General features: G+C 51.1%; 1 protein-coding gene and 1 long non-coding RNA gene across 3 annotated transcripts; one reads left to right on the top strand and one right to left on the bottom strand.

Annotated features, from left to right (window-relative positions):
- Window positions 1–240: 240 nt before the first annotated feature.
- On the bottom strand, window positions 241–17,367 carry Col9a2 (collagen type IX alpha 2 chain). Of its 2 annotated transcripts, NM_001108675.1 has the most exons (32): window positions 16,906–17,367; window positions 15,654–15,728; window positions 14,390–14,425; window positions 14,242–14,304; window positions 13,031–13,084; window positions 12,825–12,860; window positions 12,704–12,727; window positions 12,380–12,433; window positions 12,003–12,056; window positions 11,853–11,900; window positions 11,671–11,727; window positions 11,532–11,585; window positions 11,195–11,248; window positions 10,555–10,608; window positions 10,407–10,460; window positions 10,245–10,298; window positions 5,759–5,812; window positions 5,323–5,376; window positions 5,043–5,096; window positions 4,232–4,276; window positions 3,796–3,849; window positions 3,496–3,549; window positions 3,249–3,302; window positions 3,099–3,170; window positions 2,922–2,957; window positions 2,752–2,796; window positions 2,626–2,658; window positions 2,351–2,497; window positions 2,052–2,106; window positions 1,591–1,779; window positions 1,222–1,299; window positions 242–938 (listed from the first exon to the last, which is right to left on the bottom strand). In NM_001108675.1, the coding sequence occupies exons 1-32, from the start codon at window positions 16,975–16,977 to the stop codon at window positions 739–741; spliced, it is 2,067 nt and encodes a 688-aa protein (NP_001102145.1). In that variant the 5' UTR covers window positions 16,978–17,367; the 3' UTR covers window positions 242–738. The 2 variants fall into 2 exon arrangements, with proteins under 2 accessions (XP_087406063.1, NP_001102145.1); XM_087549937.1 differs by lacking the exons at window positions 11,853–11,900; window positions 12,003–12,056; window positions 12,380–12,433; ... (5 more) ...; window positions 15,654–15,728; window positions 16,906–17,367 and having other exon boundaries at window positions 241–938; window positions 11,212–11,248; window positions 11,671–11,705.
- LOC108351024 (uncharacterized) lies at window positions 2,494–6,586 on the top strand. The gene is made up of 3 exons (XR_015621105.1): window positions 2,494–2,860; window positions 3,422–3,568; window positions 4,015–6,586. It is a non-coding gene; the product is annotated as an uncharacterized LOC108351024 (long non-coding RNA).
- Window positions 17,368–21,784: the final 4,417 nt, after the last annotated feature.

Below are 21,784 nucleotides of genomic sequence, written 5' to 3'. Positions count from 1 at the left end.
TCTTTTTTTCGGAGCTGAGGACCGAACCCAGGACCTTGTGCTTGCTAGGCAAGCGCTCCACCACTGAGCTAAATCCCCAACCCCACCCTCAGGTTCTTACTACACTGGTTTCTCAAGCAGGCCAGGGACCTCAGTGCTCACAACTTAGGAAGTACCCAAATGGAGGCCCAGACTTCCCCTCTCCTTTGGCCCTTAGCCACTTTGCCCAAGCAGTGCAGACCCATCTTCATCCACAGGAAGTCACTTTGTAACCAACTTGGGAACTTTTATTTACACAAAGGCCAGAGTGGTATAGGCAAAAGGGACTGGGAAACCGATGCCAAAACAAGGGAGATGGATGTTTAAATACTCGGATGGGAGACAGAGAGGCAATAGCGGGGCTGGCCTAAGGACTGACACCTCAGGGTATTCTCCCCCAGCAGACCCAATAAAAATAAGTCCAGAGGGTAAAAATGGGGCAAGGACCACCAGAAGCCTCAGCCCCGCTGCCCTGAGGGTAGGATGGCCCGTGCTGAACAGCATGGGTAAGAGCTAGCTGGTCCTCTGGGAAGAAAAGCCACCCTCTTCCCTTAGGAGGGGCAGTTCTCTCTTCCCCAACCCCTCCCTCACTGAACTTGTCTTCAGGACCCCTGGGTCCCTTCCAGACAAGATCTTGAGAAACCTAGCCTCCTGGGCCCGGGGTGCATGTCTACCCAGAGGTGACCCTGGGTGCTAGCAGGCTCTGTCCTGGCTGGTCGCTCATGGCCCCTTGATAGACCCAGGCTCCGTGAGGCGAGCAGAGGTATAGGCTGAGGCTCCCAAGCAGGCAGCAGGCTCACAAAAGCCTGGGAGCCCCACTGGGCCCGGCCGCCCAGGCCGCCCAGCCTCTCCTGGGGCCCCTGGGGACCCTCTGTCTCCATCCTTGCCGTTGATGGCCTGGCCAGGCCGGCCAGGAAGACCTGTGAGGAGAAGAGGCCAGAACAGCGTAAGAATGGGATAAGGAATACCAGAAAACTGTGCAGGCAGGGAAAACTGGACCACAAATCTCATGGAAGGAAGACACAGACACCACCCAACTCAGAGTCCCAGCTGCCAGCTCCCAGCCAGACCCTCCTGGAGACACCTTGTTCCTCCAGTTTGGCTGAGTGCCAGGCTTCCACGCAGAAAACCCAGGTGTCCATGGATCCCTCATCCCCAAGCTGAGACAGAAGGGTGGCTGGACAGGACCAAGGTGTTTGTTACCTGGGATCCCTGGTGGCCCAGGCATCCCGGGATGGCCACGTCCCATTTCTCCTTGATCTCCCTTCTCTCCACGCTTTCCTGCAGACAAAAAGGAGTGCCTTTTTCCCAAACTGACAAATATTTCTCCCGCTGTTTATTTTGTTTCATACACATCTACTGTGCCAGTACACTATTGGAGAAAGTTGGAAATGACCACGGAGGGCTGGTTAGATAAAGGGAGATCCAGATTAAAAACTGGGAGGTTATGTATCAGATAAGGTTTATTATAGGAAAGTGTCCAATAAATAACTGGACTTACTATGTACCAAGCTGCCCTTGGCCCAATCCCCCCTTGCCCAGCTTTAGTTCCAGCCCCAGTGCAGCACTCACCCTTGGGTCCAGTGTTGCCAATCTGACCCACAGCTCCCACAATGCCAGGAATGCCTCGGGGGCCAGGGTGCCCATTGGGTCCCTGTTTGCCTGGATATCCAGGGGGCCCAGGAGGTCCTGGAAGGCCCACCATCCCTGTTGCACCCAGGGCTTCTCGCTTGGCACTCACAGCTACCTCTGCAAGTTGCTCTGAAGAGAAGAGGAGGAAGGGTCTAAGACGACCCTGAAGGAGACAGAGCGTCCTGGCGCATACATGTAGACACAAAAGCCCAGCGTTGAGCTTCGTCTTCCCCAGGCCCCTTTCTATGGAAGTCTATCCAAGGTACCACAGTGTCTGAGGAGGCAGAGCTGGAATGCACACCAGTGACTCCAGGCTCTCAAGCAAAACTCATGGAGAGGCTGGTGAAGGATAACTGGGTACTGACGTGGGCTGTGAGGAGGCTCTGCAGCCCTCCCCTCACCTTGAATCATCTTCAGCACCACATCCACGATGTGCTGGTCACTGGCAGCTCGGCCCTGAGAGCAGAGGACACAATTCAGGAAGAAGCTCTGACTGACAAAGCCCAACCAGGTCCGCAACCCGGGCCCTCCGGTTTCCATCTTCGTTCAGCATTTTTGGGCCCGTGTCACACCCATTCTCTTGATCTGGGGCCAGTCTCCGAGAAGCCAGGACACCGGAACTCCCCAGCTTTGAATAATATGCCGCACCCCCAACAAGATGCCCTTCCTGTAGAATCCCCTACCCCTGAGGTCCACTCACCACCACACCCTGTCTCCCCGGTTGTCCTGGCACGCCTCGATCTCCCACCAGTCCTCGGGGCCCGGGAAGCCCAGGATAGCCCTGCACTCCTGGGGCACCAGCATCTCCGCTAGGGCCAGGGTAGCCCGGCTCTCCACGAACTCCTTGCTGCCAAGGGACGTTGTGGACTGAGAAGGCTTCCGAAGGAAGGGGATTGTGGGGAAAGGGGACAGGGAGAGGGCGGAGCCAGAAAGAGGAAAGCATCCATTTGGGAGGAAGGGAGGGGAGGAGCTCACCTGTCCCTTAAGCCCTGGCTCGCCTGACAGGCCCTGCAAGCAGAGGAAGAGTGGTCAGGATGTGGTGGGGGAACCCAGGCCACGCACACACTCCACACTCCTGTCCCGCTCCGGGGCCCTGCTCACCTTCTCTCCTTTCTCTCCTGGGAGGCCGGCCACCCCCGGGTCACCCTACAGAAAGAGAACCTTGTGTCAAGAGCCAACCATGATGGCGACGAAGCGGGGCGCAGGATCTGTGAGTCTGAAGCCACAGGCACTCAATGCCTGCAAGCAGGACTGGGGTCGCTGGGACTCACCACTCCACCTCGGGGCCCGGTCTTCCCTGGGGAACCCTGGAAAAAGAGATCGTGGAGTAGTGAAATGTCCTCTGCAGGAAGGGAGCTCCTGCTTCTGGTCTAACCCAACCCCACGGCCTACAGCAGCCCAGACCCCTGGGGCCCCTTTCCCGGATGTTTCCCAGCCTCCTAGAGCACCTTATCTCCTTTGATGCCTGGCAAGCCTTGGGGTCCTGGAATTCCTGGAGATCCCTGCTCTCCCTTGGGGCCCTGAGGTGGGGGAAAAAATGGAGTAAGTCAAACAAGGAACCCAGTTTCGAGCCCACCGTTCCCCTCAGCTGTGCTCACCTGTCGTCCTTGAGGGCCTGGCTGCCCCACTGGCCCTCTCTCACCCTGGTCACCCTGAAATGGAAAATGGAGGTCACCCCTGGGCTTTCAGCAGGGCCAGCCTCTTAGGTTAGGCCAGACTCTTAGCAGGACAAGAGCCGTCTACTCTTCTTATTACTCTTTTTTTTTTACAGACGTTCATTTGAGGGCTTGTCAGAAAGGACCCAGTGCCAGCTGCTGCAAGGATCCTTCGGGAGGGACCATTTACCTTCTCTCCCATGATGCCCTGTGGACCAGTTTCTCCTCGAGGCCCTGGCTCCCCCTGGGAGGAGAAAGGAAGGGTAAGCAGCAGGTCTGGTGGGACCCTTCTTCCTACCCCTACCCTTGGATCAGCTAATTGGTGTCAATTAAGGAAGTTGGCCTAGAAAACAGAGCTTGCTGGGGACAATGAGTGTGACAGACTCAAGACACTCCCCAGGCTTGGGCTTCATCCCTCAGCCTCACCCTGGCCCCAAACTGAGGTCAAGGACAAAGCCCTCCTGGGAAAGTAGAAGGTGGGGATACTTACTTCTTTCCCAGGGGGACCAGAGATTCCCGGGAAGCCCTGCTGGCCGGGTTCACCCTGCAGGAAAACACAGTTCTCTTGTCAGACTAGAAGCCACTAGTCAGCCTTAACCTCGGGTAGATTCAGGAACCCTCAACACAACTAAATAACTAGGGAATAGTGGGGCAGAGGGTAGGAGGGTGGGCCCTTGATCAAATCCTCTGGGTTCCATTGCTTTTCCAGGATTTGTTTCTCTGGACTCCAGACCACATCCTGTTTCTATCAAGCCAGGATCAGGGCAAGGTGGTGGCAGAAGGTGGTTTGACCTAAGGGACTTGTGTCAAGCCTTAAGTAAGCACTGGGCCTCACAATCCTTAAGGCAAGCTTCCTTTCTCACTCCCTGGTCCCCTTATTGAAATGGAACAGATTCTCCTGGCGGAAGGGGACGGGGTCTCCTCACCTTGTCTCCGGGGCCTCCTTTTGTTCCAGGCTGACCTGGCACACCCTAAAGAAAAATATCAGTGTTGGTTTCTGCCCGGCATGGGGAGATGGGTGTGCTTGGCACGTTGCCTCTGTGCCCAGTCCAGATTTTCTCCCCCTTGTGGAAACCGAACAACCAAAGGTCCAGCCGTGGTACCGTGAACTTGGCTTCCCAACTTTGCTATTGGAAGAGTGGGTTTGGACAATGGCCTGTCTATCAGTGTCCACCGTCATGGGGGAAGAGTGGCACACCATGAACTCAAGTCTACACACGCACAGAGAAGCGAGCTTTGACTGGTCCATGCCCTCAGGAAGGAGAAGGGTGGGCACCCCACTCCTGAAGTGTGGAGTGTTGTGGGGGTCACTGAATGCCAAGATGAGCTACTAAAGTCAAAGGTTACAGCTCCCCCTTTTCAACTGTTTTCTCGTTACTGTGTACCTCAAGTAATGAATAACTGCAGAATGGCTAAACAGTGAATTTCCTAGAGGCACCGGGGAGCCTGGAGGGATTAGCAGAGAAATGGTTAGGCTCCACTCAGACAATGTGGAGGATGTGTAACAACGAAAGAGAAGACTAAAATACCTGTCCAAAGTTGAGGCTGCCTACCCCAAGCCAGGAGCTGCACAGACAGTGACCAGGTGATGTAGTGACAGGGCCAGAGCTTGGGTGCAATTTTTACCTCATCAGCCCCTCACACTCCCAGAGGGAGACAGCAGAGTGGCTGGCTCTCTGAGGCCCAGGAGGATCAACTTGCCCGTGGGCAGCCTGAGTGGCTTCCACTGACACTCACCGCTAAGCCCTGGTGGCCTGGGCTTCCTGGCCGTCCCACCTGTCCTGCACTGCCCTAGAGACACAAACAACCAGAAACACAGATGAGAGCCCCAGTCTGAGGTCTCATGGCTCCCACCTAAGTGCAGGCAGAGAAGCAGACCCAGAAGCAAGAAGACCTGCTGGAAACAGACTGAGAACTGCTGGTTCTGAAGCCTCTAGGATTGGTGTGGCAGGGCTCAAAGGCCTGAGAAGGAGCAGGCCTGACCCTGCCCAGTCCCACAAGTGCTTCCTACTCTTACCTTCATGCCAGGTATGCCCGGGGTCCCATCCTTGCCATCAATGCCTGGTGGACCCTGCTCAGGAAGAGAAGTCAAGGGAGTCTCACGATGAGTCAAGCCACCCACCCTGTGATATGAGCCTCTGTGATAGCCACACTGTACAAGCAGAGGGGCTCTGATCATCTCAGGAAATGCCAGCCCACAGGAGACAGGGTTAAAAAGGGCAAGCCACACTGTTCCTTGGTGTGTGGATGACCACTCAGATGGCTCAAGCTTCCCACTGTCCCTCCACACAAACCCCCACTACTTGCAGCTGTGAAGATACCCTCAGACTGTTAACCGGTCAGGTTACAGAGCTAGCAGCCCACCACAGAGTTCAGTCTAGACCCCAGTTTCCTCTCCATGTAGGGATGCAGACAAACTGGTCAGGGCCAGGGCCTGGACTCTGAGCACTTACAGTTGTTCCCTTTGGGCCTGTTATCCCCTGGGGTCCTCGGGCACCTTGGCTCCCCTGCAAAGTAGATAGAGAGGAGGTCACCTTTAGGATGCTGAGCCTAGCCATTAGGCTGTAGAGAGAGAGGAAGGCACAGCTGAGACAATGGTCCCAGAGTCCGGTGGCATGGGCCAGACTCGGAGGCTGAATGGGACTCGCTCAAGATGTACACCTGAGGGAAGGATGTCCAGATCACCACTAAGCATCCAGACAGGGAGGGCAGTGCGGTGGTTCCTGAGAGCCCCAGGCCTTCACAGTCAGTGGTTACTCAGGTAAAGAAACAGTTACCAAGAGTGGTGGGTGGGCTTCATATTGGGTGGGGGGAGGGTATCTTGATTTGAATAAGAGCTCTGAAGATAGTTTGGGGGAAACTAGGATAAGCTAAAGACGGATTAGCTGCTTGGTGATGCTAAAGTAACTGCACCCCTCATAGTTTTCCTTTTGATCATTTGTTTATTCCTGCAGGCATGCTTGTGGAGGTCAGAGGACAGCTTTAAGGGGTCAGTTCTCTCGTTCCACCATGCAGACTATCAGTCCTCGTGATGGGTGCTTTTACCCTCTGAGCCATCTCACCAGCCCTCTTTCCCCAGTTCCAATAACAATATGATTCTGTGAGGAAACATCTTTAATTTTTAGAGATAAATTCAGAAGTGTGTGGAGGCAACTGAGACAAGTATCTCTGAGAATGTCAGAGCCGGGAAGCAGAGGCCGGCAGATCTCTGAGTTCCAGGCCAGCCTGGTCTACAGAGTGAGATCCAGGACAGCCAGGAATACACAGAGAAACCCTGCCTCAAAAAACCAAAACAAAGAAAAAGGAAGGAAGGAAGGAAGGAAGGAAGGAAGGAAGGAGGGAGGGAGGGAGGGAGGGAGGGAGGGAGGGAGGGAGGGAGGGAGGGAGGGAGGAAGGAAGGAAGGAAGGAAGAAAGGAGGCTGGAGAGATGGCTCAGTGGTTAGAGCACTGACTGCTCTTCCAGAGGTCCTGAGTTCAATTCCAGCAACCACATGGTGGCTCACAACCATCTGTAATGTGATCTGATGCCCTCTTCTGGTGTTGTCTGAAGACAGCTACAGTGTATTCATATAAATAAAATAAATCTTAAAAATAAAAAAGAAAAGAAGAGGGGTTGGGGATTTAGCTCAGTGGTAGAGCACTTGCCTAGCAAGTGCAAGGCCCTGGGTTCGGTCCCCAGCTCCGAAAAAAAGAAAAAAGAAAAAAAAGAAAAAAAAAAAAGAAATGAAGAAAGGAAGAAGGAAGGAGGGAAGGAAGGAAGCCGTAATCTAGTGAAGGACTATGGGATGGAGAAAGAAGTGTGGTTGTGGGACAGGACAGTAAAGGAGTCAGTCATGACAAGTGTCTAACCTGGAACCCATGAGACAACCATATAGGATTCTCTGTAGCCGGCCGTCTCTCTACTCTTCCATATATTTTTAAATTTGCACTAAAATACAGTTATCTGAGCTTTCAGCTTATGGGGTTATTCCCCAAGTAAATCAGTAGTCTTTTTTTTCCCTATTCTGTTAACATAGCATGAATCTCTGCTCTACATCAATTCTTTCTCTCTCTCTCTCTCTCTCTCTCTCTCTCTCTCTCTCTCTCTCTCTCTCTCTCTCTCTCTCGCACACACACACACACACACATGCACGCACGCACACACATGCATGCACACACACACACACACACACACACACACACACACACACACACACTGCTTAACAACCTTAGAGGTTACCCACAACATTGAAGAGTCCTTGGTTTACCACATTAAGTAATATCTTCTTGTGATACACAGTGACATAAACTATCGATGCTATAACCAGTAACATAAAAATTACCTTCACATATGTCATTTGCCCAAATTTAAGAGCTGATGCTCAGTGGGTAGAAGTATGTGCCATGTGGGCCTCATAGCCTGAGTTTAGCTCCCAGAATCCACAGGTGGGAAGAGAGAACTGACTCCTGTTAAGTTGTCCTCTGGCTCCCATATGCATGCTGAGGCACACACACTAAACACACACAATAATAATGATAAATTTTAAAACTTTTTTGGTTCTTTTTTTTTTTTTTTTTCCGGAGCTGGGGACTGAACCCAGGGCCTTGTGCTTGCTAGGCAAGCGCTCTACCACTGAGCTAAATCCCCAACCCCTATAAATTTTAAAACTTAAGTGCACTGGGCTACACGTGATGACACATGCCTTTAAATGCCAGCACTCAGGAGGCAGAGGCAAGTGACTCTCTATGGGTTCGAGGCCAGTCAGGTTTACATATCAAGTTCCAGGACAGTCAAGACTACAAACATACATTTTTGGTTTGGTTTGGTTTTGGGTTTTCGAGACAGGGTTTCTCTGTGTTGGCTGTCCTGGAACTCACTCTGTAGACCAGGCTGGCCTCGAACTCACAGAGATCTACCTACTTCTGACTCCTGGGATTAAAGGAAGGGTGGCCACCACCACCTGGCTAAGTACAATAGATTTTCAATCTATTTGATTGTTATGATAAATATGATAAAGATACACATTTGAATCTTATATATATTGTCAAGTTGTCCTTCAATTGGGACATATCGGTTAACACGCTGCAGTGACAGAGGAATGTGGATACTGTTCTGTTAAACCCCCTCTTCTCAGGTTTTCCATTCACCAATCCACAGAAATCACAGTTTCCAAAGACATAAATGACCTCCATCTCTCCAAACACAAAGGTAGTTTTGTACCACATGTAAAGTAAATGCCCAAGGAGGCCAGAGAAAGGCATCAGATCTAGAACTGGAGCTGGGAGCTGCCATGTGGGTGCTCAGAGTTGAACCCGAGTCCTCTGGAAGAGCAACCAGTGTTCTTAACCACTGAGCCATCTCTCCATCCCTATCTCCTTTATAAAAAAAAAAAAAGTCTTACTTTTTTAATAAAAGTCTTAATGTGTAGCCCAAAGTGGCCTGGAACACTCTATGTAGACCGGGTTGGCCTTGAACTCTCAAAGATCCACCTGTCTCTCTTTCCAAGTTCTGGGATTAATGATGTGCACTACCATGCCCTGCTCATATATTTTTAATTAAAAACTTTTCTGGCAATTTCATTCATGTATATAATGTATTTTTTAGTCATTTGTAATTCCTATCACCCACTCCCATCCCTCTCCCACTCCTACTGAACCCACCTCCTACCCAATGAGTTCCACTCTTAGTCTCAGGCCTTTTTGTTTGTTTGGTGGGTATGTATCATTGTTGTTGTAGTTGTGATGGTGATGATGATGATGGTGGTGGTGGTGATGGTGATGATGATAATGTGTGGTGTGTGTGTGTGTGTGTGTGTTGTGTGTGTGTGTGGTGTGTGTGTGTGTGGTGTGTGTGTGTGTGGTGTGTGTGGTGTGTGTGGTGTGTGTGTGTGGTGTGTGTGTGTGGTGTGTATGTGTGTGTGTGATTTTGTGTGTGTGTGTATGTGTGTGTTGGGGAACATGCGAGTGCTGTACATGGAGCTCAGAAGACAACTTTGTGGAATTGGTTCTCTCCTTCTTTCCACCTTTATTTAGCAGGTGGATTCCAGGATCTGAACTCAGGTCACCACCATCCTTTTATGTGGATGGGTCTGATTTTAACTAGGGTTGCTTTGTATGCATGTAAGTGGGGTTATTTACTGGAATGTAAGCAACTTGCTGGTGGCTGCAACACTGACGAAAATGACTCCCCATCCCCAGCCAACTATTCAGGCTTCCCGAGCCACGCGGCCTTTGCTCTGTGTTCTCTGATTTTAAAACTCCTCAGAAAGACAGGAGTGGTGATGCAAGCCTTCAATTCCAGCATGTGAGAGGCAGAGGCAGAGGCAGAGGCAGAGAGATCTCTGTGAGTTAAAGGACAGCCTGGTCTACAGAGTGAGTTTCAGGACAGACAGCTGGGACTATGTAGAGAGACCCTATCTCAAAACAAACAAACAAATAAAAGTCCTGCTCAGAAAAAGGGTCTGTGAAAAATAAAGAAGAAAGAAAGAAAGAAAGAAAGAGAGAAAGAGAGAAAGAAGGAAGGAAGAAAGAAAGAAAGAAAGAAAGAAAGAGAGAGAGAGAGAGAAAGAAAGAGAGAGAGAAAGAGAAAGAAAGAAAAGGAAAGAAAGAAAGAAAGAAAGGAAGTAAGTTAGTTGGTTAAGCAACTGTTATGATGTCTTTGGGTCCAGACCAAATTCCATTAGTTCCATAGTTAATTTGCTGGAATTTCAATGTCTGACCCTAGTGGCTACAAGACTGGATCCCAAGGCTTCTTGTGAAGTCTGAACATAGCAAGAAGACTGAGTTCTCACCACAGACTATCAGAGCACCCCCATACGCAGAAGTCACCCCCATCTAGACTGGCAGGCACATTTATAAATGCCTATGTGTGTGTGTGCACACACCAGCCTTGAATGAAGATGATCCCTTTCCAGTACTCTTCAGGGGAGCTGTTCAGATAAGGGGTACCTGAGAACTTACCACATCCCCCTTCTCACCCGCTCGGCCTGGTGGCCCCCTTGGGCCCTCTTCACCCTGGCATGAAGAAGACAAGAGTCCAAGTCACTTGAGCCCATGAAGACCAGTACCCAGTTTGTAGTCATAGATCCCTAGTGTAGGGCCTGGAGACCGGAGCAGGCTTACCGGTGGCCCAGCAGCCCCGATGGAGCCCACCATGCCTTTATATCCACGAGGACCCTAGGGAAAGGAAAAGATTACAGATCATTCCTGATGAACTTTAGAGCCCAGAGTACTGGTCACAGCAACTCTTTCTCCGCCCCCCTAGACTCACCATCTCTCCCTTGGGTCCTGCCATGCCTGGGTAGCCCCTGATGCCTTGGGGACCCTGTCAAAAACAAAACAAACAAATGGTGGTGGAGACAATTCCGAGGCTCAATTCATTTATGCCTTTCCTGACCCCACTCCTCTCACAATGTTCCTTTAATGTGGGCAGTGTCCCTATCTCCTGCACCGTACAAAGCTGCTCGGATGTAGAGAGGAACCGGGCATTTAAAGAAACAGTGGCAGGTCTGGACCTTAACCAGGCCTTTTGGTGGGCAGCCTTGCTCCTGTCCTCCTTATGCCTACAGCCAGCCTCAATCTTTTTCTTTTTTAAAGATTTATTTATTTATTATATATAAGTACACTGTAGCTGTCTTCAGACACACCAGAAGAGGGCATCAGATCCCATTACAGATGGTTGTGAGCCACCATGTGGTTGCTGGGAATTGAACTCAGGACCTCTGGAAGAGCAGTCGGGGCTCTTAACCGCTGAGCAACCTCCAGCCCAGCCAGCCTCAATCTTTCAACCCATCCAGGCACCCCACCGGGACACATGTCTTGATACACTAGAGGCCAATGCAGGTGAAAGGTCGCATTAAAGGGCTCCCAGGATGACAGAGAGCATGACGGAGGTGGGGGGTGCTTCGTACCGGTGGTCCAGGGATACCTTGTTCTCCAGAGGCACCCACATCTCCCTTGGGGCCCTAGGAGCAAGGAAGAACAGTCAGACTAACAGACTAATACATGACAAACAGACATCAGCAACCTTTCCAACACAGACAACCAGACAAGGCCATTATAAACCATGAAGTCCCATACCACATGAAGAGGGGACTCAACAAGAGACCCAGTGGCCTCCTGCCCCTCAGCTCAGGGATCCTTAAACCCCTAAGAATGGAGGAAGTGATGAAGAAGGGGGCGGATCTCTGTAGGATTGTCTCCCTTTCATCCTCATCCTCATCCCCGGCTCTTAGCTCTCATACTCACCGGCTTCCCCTGGCGACCAGGATCACCCAGAATCCCCCGTTTGCCTGGATGGCCCTGGAAGGAAGAGGAGATTCTTCAGCCCCAGGTTCCCTCCAAGTACCTGTGCCACCCTCACTCCCGGGAAAGGCCACCCTTTCACCTTCACTCCTTGCAGACCCTGGGGACCTTTCACACCAGCAGGACAGTTGGTTGGACACTGGAAAGAAAATACTATAAGGCCTGAGGTTTCTTGCTGGTCAGGGCCAGCTGAACAATGCTTCCCAAACCCCTTCCCATCTCTCACTAAAACCCCTGTCAGTTTCTCCAGACCCCATTTCTCACCAAGAAATCCGCACTCCCTTCCAGGCCCTGGATGGTTCCTGGTCGGCCCTGAGAGGAGATAAATAAGGATGAGACCTAACCTGATCTATTCCCACTGCAAACCACTTCCTCAGGAACACATGGCCATCCAAGAGAGTTAAAGACACTTACTGGTTTCCCAGGGGGTCCTGGGGGCCCTGATGGTCCCTCTGGCCCTGGATCCCCCTGGAGGCAAGAAAAGCCCAAATTACAACACCATCCTGCTGGGACCTAATTTATCCTTTCTCATCCCCTCGCTTCCTAGCACTGTCCCATCCACACCACCCTTTAGGGGACCTCCAGAAACCTGCCACAGTGAGGAGATCCAGGAAACTGGCAGGCAGCACCAACCATCAGCCTCCCAGGAAGACTTGCTACAGTCCCAGGTTCAGCAGGAGAGGTTCTGCCCCAAGCCTGGTGGGCCAGAAACTCCTGGAAAGCCTGACCCAGATGGCCAGCTTAGGTATGCAGGGCAAGAGGCAGAGGGTTAGAGAGTGACTGGGGCTCACCTTGGGGCCTGGGGTTCCAATCTCACCAGGGAGGCCAACAGGTCCAGGTGGTCCCTGTGGGACAGAGAGATGGCTGCCCCAGATGCCCTCACCTCAGCCATCTTAGATGGGAAGGTAGGGACAGGCACCAAAAGACTCCTCTCCAATGTGTATAGTTAAACAACTCCCAGCAGACAGAGTTTATGGGGTTGTAAGGACCAGACTATCCCAGACTTACACTGGTCCACTCTTGACACCAACACAGCATGCTGGTCATTTCCCATGATAAGGACTCCCCTCTGTCCCCAGAGTCTGAGTGCCCTGCCCTACGCCCTCAGAACTTACCGGAGGTCCAGCAAAACCAGGGCCCTGTGACAGAGGAAAAGGAAATCAGATTCACAGCTCAGCTCTGCAGGTCCTCCCAACCCCTAGAGGGCCTCTCCACACCCTTGTAGGTGGTACTCACCGGCAGGCCAGGGGGCCCTGGGAGCCCAGGCTGGCCCTGCAGGAGCAATGAGAGAGAGAGAGAGAGAGAGAGAGAGAGAGAGAGAGAGAGAGAGAGAGAGAGAGAGAGAGAGTCAGAGGCTGGAGCCTTCCGGAATCCATACTTCTCTCTACTGCATCTCCTCCAAGCTCAGGCCTTAGCTTAATTTGTCTTCAGTAAGCGCTTACCTTGATTCCAGGGGTTCCCATGGGGCCAGGCTCTCCCTTGGCTCCCATTAAACCCTGGGGAAGAACGAGATGGTAGGATTATTGAGGTGCAACCTACCCTTAACTCAGAGAGCAGGGCAAGTCTAGGGAATTTCTTAGGCTTCCCTACCTGATGGAGGCCTGGGGGCCATACCTTCCCCTTTCTCTTTCTAGGGTTTCCTTAGGAATCCAGGGAGGCAAGCGAAACAATTATTCTCCCCCCACCCTTTTTTTTTTAAGATAGAGTCTCACTATGCCTAGCCTAGGCTAGCCTTGGATCTTGCTCTGTAGACCAGGCTGGCCTCAAACTCAAAGAGATCTGTCCTGGGATTGGAGGCATGTGCCACCATGTCTTGCAGTTATCCGCTTTGAGTGTTGTTGAGATAGTAGCTTCCGATTCGATGAGTACCGAGGGTGACCTTGAACTTCCCACTCTTCCCCGCCTCCAGAGTTACAGACGTGTACTACCATGCCCAATTGTGATGCTACCACGCTGCCACGGAGCTTCAGTCTCAAGGTAATTAATTACGCTCCTTTGAGAGGTGAGAAAGCAAGACTCAAAAAAACCTGTGGGCTCAGCCTCAGTCCCCACAGTCTAGGTGCTCTGTGTGCTCTGTGTCTGCCCTTGGTAACTTCTGAAAGCCTTCAGTTTCCTCACTTGCGAATGGATGAACACACCCACCACTCGGGGCAGAGTCTGAGGCACTGTGCTCTGTCATCTCTGTGGGTGTGGGTGAGAAGTACTCCACCAATTAACCATCCCCACCTCCCCAAAACTGTCCTCAGGAATTTGTGGCTTTGCGGTCCCTGAGAACTCTGTAGTGGCGTTCCTTCTCCACGCTGTGCCAGATCTGCAGAGGGGATGGATGGAGAAGCAAAGCAATGGGGATGGGGGTGACAATGTATGGGGGGGTGTGATTCAGACAGTATAATTCCTAGAGACCAGAAGTATGAGACTAAGTCCCCACACCTGCAGACAATTCTGGTCCTCACAGAAAGCAAAGCCCCTCTCTGGCTCCTGGCAGTCAGAGAGCCAAGGCCTCCAGACAGGGTAGATATGAGACAGGAGTGAGTTCACTGTTGTATCAAGTGAGGAGGCCTGACTGGCCGTAGAGCCGGCATCTTGCTACCCTTCCGACCAGAACACATGTGACCAAGCCAGAATCAGGCTCGCCCCAGCCTCGGGTACTCACATCAATGCCAGGCTTCCCATCTGGACCATCTGGCCCCGGTTTGCCAGGCTCTCCTTTGGATCCCTTCAAATTAGAGGCAGAACAGATATTAGTCAGAGGAGAGAAAATAGGGGAACTGTCAAAGGGCAAAGGAAATAAAAGCACTCACCGGAGGACCAACTTTACCTGGAGGCCCCTTGTCACCCTGCAAGACACAAGCCAGTGAGACATGCTTCCCCCAAGAGATTGTGGACAAACCTGGCTGGGTGGTCCCAGAGAGCTTTCTCCTCTGTCTTTTGTGCTGAAATGTGCACTTTTTAGAAACCAGCTCCCTTTGCTCAAAACAAAATTCAGCTGTACACAGGCCTTCAGTTCCAGAACTCAAGAAGCCTCTAGGGGTATGTATAGGTCTGTAAGTTCAAAGTCAGCCTAGTTTAACATTAATTTCAGGACAGCCAGGGTTACATAAAGAGACCTTATCTACATTAAATTAAACTAAATGAAAACAAAGCAAAATAGAAATGTATCAACACCATTCCAGCCAGCTGAGGGGGGCATTTAATCAAGTAGATTCTAGGCATGCTGGTGTGGGTGGGGTACTAGCTGTGAAGTGTCTGGGTTTCTGGTTAACCGGGAGGAGAAAAAAAGGCTTTTCAAGAAATCTAAAGGGGAGAGTGGTGGTGGCTTTCAGTCAGGAAAATTAGAGACTCAGGACAGAGGCAAGGATCAAGGGGGCCAGCATGGGGTCTGGAGAAAAGAAAGGTCTCTTTTCCGTGTGACAAAGGACCCTTGGTGGGAGATGGGCAGGGCTCTGGAGTCAGATTTAGCCCCAGAGAGGCCCCCGGGCATTCCGGAGCCTGAAGCAGCAGCAAGAGGCTGGCTGGGGCCCAGCGCCCAGCGTTTGGGGGGTGGGGGCACCAGACTGAATAGAAGTCTGTCCAAACCGTAAACATCTAGCCGACCTCCTGGGGGAGCCTCCAGAATGAGGTAGTTAACCCTCAGCACGCTGGGAGAGCAGAGGACAAGCCCAGCTGATTCTAAACCGGGGAGCTAAAAGCAAAAGGGAGAGACCAGAGTATGGTCCCAAGCTACTCAGCAGTCTACACGAGGCTCTCCAGCTACCTTAAAGCAGCACATAGTGTGTCAGGGGAGAGCGCGAAGAGGAGGAAGGGGGGGGGGGGGGATAGGGACACGCTGTGAGCTGAGGCCAACAGCAGAACAGCAGGCCCTTGTTGCTGGGTGGCTATGACAGACTCCCGCATTTCAAGGCTGGTTTGGGGTTTTCTCCGAACAAACACCCCTTGTGGTCTCTGCAGGCACCGCCTCCTGGCAACAGGAGGCGCTAAACTCCCAGGCATAACCCACCCTCCGCTCACAAAGTTCTCCTTTGTGGATAGCCCTCCTTCCTGTCAAGTCTCAAGTTAGATACTCACGTCGATGCCATCCGAACCAGGCACTCCTGGTGGCCCTGGTGGCCCTGGAAGACCCGGCTCCCCTGGTGGACCTCTCTGAAAACACATACACGAGTGCAGCAATCAGACAGTACACAGACAGAACTGGGCTCCTCAAGAGAGCGAAGGTGACTAGGGCAGCATCTCCCCAAGGAGACGTGCTTCACGGGGAGTTTGCAGAGCAGCTGCTGTGGGCCATTATGCTCGTTGCTTTAGGAACTACTCAGAACTCAAGGGGGTAGGTACTATTAGGGGTGACAGGCAGAGGGTGCACAAACACCCAAAAAGACTAAATGCTCATGGTCACTGGAAGTGAATGATGAATCTGTCACCCTAGGTTGGCTGACTTCTTCCCCTGGACCGCACTCTCTTTGCACTGTCATAGTGGGAAATAAATGAAGATATCGTTTGCTCAAATCACAGATGATGCGCAAGATGGTGCCTAGCCAACGATGGCCGCTCTATTACTGTTTTCTAACCAACAACAGGTATAGCGGTGAACTGGCACCTCTCCCTCGCCCCTGATGCGGGTAAAGTGCCCTCAGAGAAGAAAGGTGTAAAGAAGGAAAGCTGGGACTCTTCCCACCCTGTCTTTCGTAAGGTGTCTCTCTTAGCGGACCAGCCCCGACTCAGAAAGACTTCTGTGCGTGCCAGATGCTGGCGCCAGGTGCCCTCCCCAGGTTAAGAAATGCCAGGCTGGCGCCCCACAGGCGAACTGTACCCCCACGCTAGCACTGTTTAGCACGCGGACCGGATCGCACCAGGCCCAGCGTCCCCATTAGGTCCTACTCGGGGCATCTCTTTCCCAGGCCCCAGCTGTCCCTGCGAAGTGAAGCAGAAGCCCATGGTCAGAGGAGACGGCGACAGAAAAGTCTGACTGGAGCTCGGGCCCCTTAGGAGACTTCGGGGGCGGAGGCTCCGCTGTCGACTGAATAGCCACCATTGTTTCTGCCACCACCTGGGCTCTCCCGCTGCCAGGACCCCGCGCCATCTCCTGCTCGACGCTGCCTGTCCCAGGCAAGGCCAAGCATCCCGAGGCAAGGTCCCTCTGGCTCCGGGGCTAATCGATCTGCCTTCACTGCGCGCTGCGTGCCCGGTATGCGCCACCCCAGAGGCTCTGTCCTCAAGTGCCCCTCGGGCTAGGGTCGGACTAGAACAGGTCCTAAAGACTCCTGGATCCTAAACCCAAGTTCTGCACCCGGGACTGCAGTGCCAGAGAGATGACAGGACTTACGATCTGAGCCAGGGCGAGCCACAGCACCTGGAGGAAAAGGAGGAGGCTGCGGGGCGCTGGCAAGGCGGTCATGGCGAGCAGCGGGTTCTGGAGCGGGGATCCACGCACCAACGGCGGGGGTTGCTTTCAGAGCCTCAGACTGGATCTCCTGAATACGCGGCGGGGCGGGCCGGGGCGGGGACCTGCAGGCCTGTCACCTGAGAGCACTGTGGGGAGGAAGTGTCCAGCTCCGCCCGGCCAGGGGCGGATCTTCTGTGCCCACCATGGGTCTGCATTCTGAACTTGACTAGAAGCCCCAGCTAGGAAGCCCCAGAAGCATCTCGGGGTGCGGGACCACTTTCTCTGTGGAGAGCAGAAAGCCATCCAAAGACCCTTTCCCCCTTGCCCTCCAGGATCCAACTCTCCTCCTGGTCCTCAGCCTCATCTTTTCCTCAGGTCTGGGGCAGGCTTGTCTGGGTCCTTTATCCTTCAGAGCCTCAACCGTCTCGGGTTCTGGAGACCTGGACAGGACACCACCCAACTCGGTCTTGTTAAGCAACTCAGTCCTCTCCACAGACAATCAGGTCCCTGCCATATTAAAACACACCAACATCTTTCTTGAAGTCACCACCTCGGGAATTCTCCAGCTGCTTCTTCTCTCGTCCTCCACCATGAATTCCAGGAGAGCTGTCTGTGGCCTCTAAACTTCCTTTCCTCTCGCCCCCTTGCTTCCATCGACCTAGGACGTTGATCCTCTGGATCACCAGTGAGATACAAACATCCTCCATCCTTGAGGCAGGAGGGGCTGTTAGCGTTCGGTCCTGCCCTTGGCAAAGCTGTCCTTCACCCTGTCTCTCCCAAGCACCCACCAGGCACCCCACTTGACCTTGTACAAATACATCCTTTAAAACTCAGTTTTTATGTATGTATGTGAGTGTTGTGCCCTCATGTATGACCATGTCCCACGGGGGACCAGACACCCTGGAACTGGAATTACTGAAGGGTGTAAGCTCCCATGTGGGTGCTGGCAACAGAACCTGGGTCTTTTTGCAAGAACAACAAGTGTTCTTAAGCACTGAGCCATCTCTCCAGATCCCTACAACTGCACGGTAAGGAGGAGTACATGTTCTGTGAAAGGTGTCCCTTAAGACTATCAAACACCACAATGCATAGTTACACAAACTAAACTGTACCTGGACTATCTCGCTGTGCGGAACCGTCTGCATGGATGAGGTCCATTACCAGCCAAGTGACACACGACTCCCTATCCTTCTCCTCAGCAGCACTTTGCATGCTGCTGTCTTCCAGACTGGGACTTTTCACTCACCCCATTTCTACTGATCCCCATGTTCATGGAAACGACAGCACTTTATTCAGTAACTTCCCAAACCTACCTGTCTCGTCACCTCTGTCTCCTCTCCTTCTCTTCCACTCACTGGCTAAGGGCTGTGACTCTATCTCATGCTGCCACTGACTACAGGTCTGACCACAGGCACCTCTGACTACACATATGAAGTCTTAGTCTCTTCCTGTGTCACTGGGAACAACACGGTTCCTATCTTAAAGAATTTGCTTCAGGATTGAAGGAGCCGATGACAGCAGTGGCTTAATGTTGCACCAGCTCTGACCCTCAGTGTCCTTTGCTCTCTGTATCCAACTGGTATCCAGTATGAGAAGCTGACCGCAAGCAAATCAAGTGACCTGACTAAGGAGGGGGCCTGGAGAGATGGCTCCACAGTGAAAAGCACTTGTTACTTTTGTAGACGTCTGGGATTTGGACCCAGACACCCACATCAGATAGACCTGTACCTCTTGTTCCACAGAATCCAATGCTCTCTTCTGGCTTCCATAGGTACCAGCTCACACACAGTGGGACATATAGACACATGCCCCTACACAAAATGAATAAACACATGTAAAAGTAACCCCAACATTTATTTATTTATTTATTTATTTATTTATTTGTTTGTTTATTTATTTATTTATTATGTCGTGAAGCTGGAGAGATGGCTCAGTGGTTAAGAACGCCAGATGCTCTGCACAGGACCGAGCACCCACGCATCAGCATATAATCACTTCTAACTCCACTTCCAGGGTTCGATGCCCTCTTCTGACCTCTAAGGGCAGCAGGCACCCAAGCGGTGCGCAGGCATAGTGCATGCACAGAAAATGAAAAAATAATTTTAAACTGTGTCACACAAAAGAAATTAATTAAAACGTTTTTTAAAAGATAGTTCAAGGCCAGCCTTGACTATGCAACAAAGTTAAGGTCAAGTCTAGGAAACCTGAGATCGTAACTAACCACCACTCCCAGCCCACCCCAGCCCCCAAAAGGTTGAGGCTGTTCACACTTTGAATCCCAGCACTCTCCAGGCAGAAGCAGAGGAATCCGTGTGAGTTTCAGGCCAGCCAGGGCTACATAGGAGACCTTATTTCGAAATGGAGGAAGAAGAAAAAGAGGAGGAGGAAGATTGTTAATATTATCTCCAGGATATAAAAACCCCAGAACTGGAATTCCTTCTGATGCGCTGCCCACCATAGGAATTTTCCTTCAAACTTAAGCCAGGCTGTAGAAGCCTGTGGGATCAGTCAGGTACTCATCCCAAGAGGACGGATACAGCAGATTTGATACAGCAAAGCCATGGGATGTGGAAATGTCTCCTATGAGGGCCAGAGAGAAAAGAGAAAAAGGACAGGCGTCCCTTTTGCATTTTGCCAGATTTAGTGCAGGGTTTCTTTTTGTCACTTCAAGTTTAAGTTGTAGCTACAGGGTTGTTTCCTATTTGAACAGAGATGGAATTTGATTTGCAGTTTGTCTTAGTTACAGTTTCCATTGCTGTGATGAGAAACCATGATCAAAACACATCTTGGGGAGAAAAGGGTTTTCTCAACTGACACTTCTACATCATAGTCCGTTACTGAAGGAAGTCAAGACAGGAACTCAAGCAAGGCAGGAACCTGGAGGCAGGAGCTGATGCAGAGACCATGGAGGAGTGCTGCTTTCTGGCTTGCTCCTCATGGCTTACTCAGCCTGTTTCTTATAGAAGCCAAAACCACCAGACCAGGGATGGCCCCACCCACAGTAGGCTGGCCTCTCCCCATCCATCACTAATTAAAAAAATGCCTTATGGCCCGATCTTAGAGAGGTATTTCCTCACCTGAGGTTCCATCCTTTCAGTTAACTTTAGCTTGTCTCAAGTTGACATTAAACTATTTAGCACACAACTCTTATGCTCCACAACTCACAGTTATCCATAGATGATGATGATGATGATGATGATGATGATGATGATGATGATGGTGGTGGTGGAGGTGGTGATGATGATGATGATGATGATGATGATGATGATGATGAAGATGAAGATGATGAAGAAGAAGAAGATGGGGTGGTGGTGGTGGTGATGATGATGGGGTGGTGGTGATGATGATGGTGGTGGTGGTGGTGATGATGATGATGATGATAATAATGATTTGGGTGATGGTGGTACTGGATCAAACCCAGGGAACCACATATGCTAGATAAATATTCTACCTCTGAACTACAAATTAAGAGTTTTAGTGTGTGTATGGGGGTGTGTGTGTGTACACACACACATGTACATGGATGCATGGTTTACAAAGCATGCCTAGGGAAGTCAGAGGCCACTTTTAAAAATTGGTTCTCTCTTTTTATCATATGAATCCTGCAGTCATTGAACTGGTGACTTTATCAGATGAGCCATCTCGCTGGCCCAGATTTTTTTTTTCTGAGACAGGGTTCCCCCTGCTGCCTAGATTGACATCCAATTTTCAACCCCCCTGCCTCAGCCTCTCAAGTGAATTATAAATTTCATTTATCATTAAAGAGGGTTCTTTTTTTTTCTTTTCTCTTTTCTTTTCTTTTTTTTTTTTTGGAGCTGAGGACCAAACCCAGGGCCTTGCACTTGCTAGGCAAGCTCTCTACCACTGAGCTAAATCCCCAACCCCAAAGCTGGTTCTTTTTTTTTTTTTTTTTTTTGGTTCTTTTTTTCAGAGCTGGGGACCGAACCCAGGGCCTTGCACTTTCTAGGCAAGCGCTCTACCACTGAGCTAAACCCCCAACTCCCCCAAAGCTGGTTCTTAAAACAATGATTGATACATAAAAAGTAACACTTCAGAAGTTTGCATGCCATCCTCCCGCAGGCACCAAGCTAATCTCTGTACTGCTCCAGCTTTGGTTGGTGGGTCAGTCTCTGAGCTTCCATGGACTAGGTTAGTTGACTCTATAGGTCTCCTTGTGTTGTCCTTGACCCCTCATTTACTGTTGAAATGAGCATCGTTTGACACAATTTTGCTTTTTATATGTGCGATGGTTTGAAGAAGAATGGCCCCCATAGGCTTATAACTTTGAAAGCTTAGTCCTCAGAGAGTGACAGTACTTGAGAAGGGACCAGGAGGTGTGGCCTTGTTGGAGGAAGTGTCACAAGGGGTGAACTTTGCAGTTTGCAGGGACCACGCCAGGCCTGGTGGCTCTCTCTCTTCCTGATGCCCACGGATCCAGACTCTCAGTTACTTCTCTGCATGCTGCCTGCATGCTGCCGCATGCTGCCGTGCTACCACAATGAGCTAACCCTTAAAACAGATGACTTTAACTGATATTTGGGAGCTGAAAACTCCAAACCAGGTCTTTTGTTGTTCTGTTTGTTTGTTTGTTTGTTTGTTTGTTTTTCGAGACAAGTTTTCTCTGGCTGTCCAGGAATTCACTCTGTAGACCAGGATAGCTTTAAATTCACAGATTTGCCTGCCTCTGCCTTCCAAGTGCTGGGTTTAAAGGTATGAGCTAATTTCCTTGCTTTCCTTTTCTTTTTGCTTCCTTTTCTTCCCGACAGGATCTCATGTAGCCCAGGCTGGCCCTCAACTTGGCAGTAGAGGATGAACTTCA

This window comes from Rattus norvegicus, chromosome 5 (genome assembly GCF_021556685.1).
Source record: "Rattus norvegicus strain SHRSP/BbbUtx chromosome 5, alternate assembly SHRSP_T2T, whole genome shotgun sequence".
NCBI lineage: Eukaryota > Metazoa > Chordata > Mammalia > Rodentia > Muridae > Rattus > Rattus norvegicus.
The sequence above is the reverse complement of the archived record's forward strand: the minus strand, read 5'-3'. Positions and strand labels throughout refer to the sequence as shown.